Below are 3,182 nucleotides of genomic sequence, written 5' to 3'. Positions count from 1 at the left end.
CTCACGAGCACTGTCAGGGTGACTGATCAGAAGAAATGCAGACAGCTACGCCCGTCTGTAGATGTAGACTCGCGTGTGGGATTTCTCGCACGTCGGCCTAATCAATACGATGAATACTTGAAGGATACTGATCTTCCAAATCTCAGTCATCAGATGGAAAGACTGGATGTATCAAGTTTTCACCCAACTGCAACAGCGCGCCGGTTTTACCGCCCAACGCGCTTCTCCGGGTCGCTGGCATCTTGCCCCGAGACGTTCCTGTTCTCAGAATCCTCCCGGGCGGCCTCTTTCCGCAAGAGCGGCGGCGGCCTGCTCCTCGGCCCAGCTGCGCCTTCTTCTTCTCCTCGGCAACAAAGTCCACGTTCCGGATGAGGAGCATAATGAGGAGGAGGGGAATCGAGATTGACAGCGATGCGATAGCCAGTGTCTGCTGCGTCTGGCGGTAGCTCAGATTAATGGCGCTCCTCTCAGGCGTGCCGATCGCAAAGCTTTGGGCGGCAACGATGGAGCGGAAGATGGCGCGGCTGTTCTCCTTGGCTGCTTCTGGGAGATGCTCCAGGAGACGGCGGGGGAGAATCGTGTTCCAGATGGCTCCGCTGACACTGTGATGCACGCATATCAGTCAATGTGCGGGTATGGGGTGCGATCCTGCCCTACCTGTTGCCAACGTTGGCACCAAAGCCTGAAGAGGAGAGGAAGAGCGCAGTGGCAATGCCAACCTCGTGGTCCGGCACGACGGCTTGCAAGGACACCTGCAGAGGGATCTGGGCAAAGCCGCGGCCCAGACCTAGCAGGACCTGACTAGTCGTCAGAGCGGCCTCGTTGGCGACACGGGTCCCGTCAATGTTGGTGAAGTAGATCGGAAGTCCGTTCGCGAGGGCGACCATGACACAGCCAATGATGATGAAGGGCTTGGTGTGCTTGACGAAGCGGATGGCGATACCAATGACGAGTCCACCGAGGTTGAGGGCTACCCTTCGAGCGTTGCTGGGGGGGAGGATCAGTATTGGACGACAAGGCCCTCGATGGACGACTTACTCGATACGAACAGCATGTCCCGGCGAGTAGCCGCCAGCCACTTGGAGGAAGCTCGGCCCGAAAGCACGATAGGTCGAGTCTGACATGGCGATCAAGCAGACCGACACGCACGCCAGGAGAACGTTCCGGTTCTTGATCATGCGGAACGGCACAATGGGGTTCTTCGCAAATCGTCCATCCCACACGAGGAAGGCCACAAAGGTGAGCACACCCATGATAATGAGAACGATCGAAGAAGCTTCAGTCCAGCGCTCTGTGTTTCTCCTTCCCGTGATGGACAGCGGAAGGAGGGTCATTGACAGACCGGCCAGCAGCAGGAACGCTCCCATAATGTCGAGGCGCACCCACACAACGTAGTAGAGCTGGGTCAGGAAAGACGATCCCTGGGGAGCTCCAGAAGAAGCCCGCAGCGGCAGCCTTTGCCACTTGATACCCTTCTTGCGGCCGCGGTGCTCCATGAAGAGCATGATGGCGATGGTAGGCAGGGCGCAGAAGGGAATGATCACAGCCCACATACCGAAACCCCAGCGCCAAGTCGAGTTCAGGAGCATGTGCTCTCCGAGGTAGGTCCCAGCGTACAGGGTAGGGATAGCAGCGAGCGACTGCGGCAGGGTAAAGAGGAAGCCTCTGTTGACAAGAGAAGTCACATCGGCAATGAAGATTTGCTCCGTGATGGTCCACCATGTGTCACCGAATGATTCGAAGATGCCACCGGACTGCGCAGGCTCACAGTCACTACATAATCCCCATGAGCTGGATATTTAAACAAATGTGCGAAATTTACCAGATAGGTTTCCACGTTGTGGCAGGCAGCATAGAGTACATTTGCCAGTGCCATGCTGATGGCGGAGCCGGCGAAGCCCTGAGGACGACCAATGTGCTGGACGACGCAAGGTGATCAGTAATTGCTACATGCTCCTCCTGGACTCAGTGTTGGAAATTGTACTCACATCGGCGACCTTTGCGAGAAGCGGATATCCCACAATGCGCACGATTCCGTGGATAATGTTGGCCGTGGCGATGAGCGAGTGACCTTCGAAATGACTTGTGACATAGGGGTCGTAGACGCCGGCAGACGAAGCAGCAAAGATCATGCTGAAGTTCATGATGAACAATCTGGGCTCCGTTAGTGTTTCATTGCCGGGGGCTTTCGCGGTTCGGCTGTCGGGGTGTGCCTTGATGTACTCACCCAACGAAGACTGCGACCAGAGGCCTTATACTCCAGATCTTGCGCATTGCCTCCGTTGGAACAGCCATGGGTTGTTCCGGTTCCTGCTCCTTTGAAGGATCCCCGGGGACAAGTCCATCTTGCTGGTCAATGTTGCCCTTGTTCCGTTCGATGGCATCCTCACGCTTGTTCGGCACTGCCGTGACCTGGTCGGCTGAGGCGGCCATGATGTAGACGAGCGGAAACGGAGGACGAGTACTTCGTCGGGTGGCTTTCCAGGTGCCTTGGACGCAGCTTTGGGGGTCAACCGAAAGTAAGAACTTGGGGAGAGTCCTGAAATGTACGCCCTGCGACTGCACATGGTCCGATTCTTAAATCTCTGCCCCTCCCCATTCACCCGAACTACCGACATGCGCCACCGACAACTGCCAGGGCGTGAGGGGACAGAGCTCGCGACTCGTGGCGCTTCCTTCAGGGTTCGTCAAGGGTCGCTCGTCCCAGCAGAATGGTCTTGGCAGCTCGTAACCTGACGGAAGCGGCTTGGCGGCGCTTCAGTGCGGGACAATCAGATCCCCCGGCCCCTGCTCTATCTTATCTGATCATCTCCGAGAGCGCCGAAGTCGCGTGGAATTTCGGGTGCACTGACAAATGCTTGACCAAGCATGTTTGGCGTGTGGTCATGTCGTTCGTCTTGCTGCCGGCTGCAAGTTGAGTTTCGAGGTCAAGGTTCAAGGTTGAGGTGACCAAAAGTTGCCTGCACTCTTTGTCAATTTACCATGCTCCGCTGATCGGACGAAGCGGGCCAGCGTCGGTGTCGCTTCGAACCGTTTTCAACCGTAGGACGATGTCAAGACAGACAGACACTGAAATCAACAGGTGAAGAAAAGATGAACCATCAGGCACGCGAATCGTCGTAGTTGCATTCGACCCTGAGCAGTGCGAAGATCCATGTCCTGTCGTAGTCAGGGCGGTTGAA

General features: G+C 56.5%; 1 protein-coding gene across 1 annotated transcript; it reads right to left on the bottom strand.

The window, feature by feature from the left end:
• Window positions 1-142: 142 nt before the first annotated feature.
• VDBG_08056 (siderophore iron transporter mirA) lies at window positions 143-2,433 on the bottom strand (the record flags this gene model as incomplete). Its single annotated transcript, XM_003001751.1, has 5 exons — window positions 143-602; window positions 658-987; window positions 1,039-1,754; window positions 1,989-2,133; window positions 2,228-2,433. 5 exons carry the CDS (start codon window positions 2,431-2,433, stop codon window positions 143-145), a joined length of 1,857 nt encoding a protein of 618 aa, XP_003001797.1.
• Between the last annotated feature and the right edge of the window lie 749 nt (window positions 2,434-3,182).

Source organism: Verticillium alfalfae, genomic scaffold, assembly GCF_000150825.1.
Source record: "Verticillium alfalfae VaMs.102 supercont1.11 genomic scaffold, whole genome shotgun sequence".
Lineage (NCBI taxonomy): Eukaryota > Fungi > Ascomycota > Sordariomycetes > Glomerellales > Plectosphaerellaceae > Verticillium > Verticillium alfalfae.
This window is presented reverse-complemented; position numbering and strand designations above follow the sequence as displayed.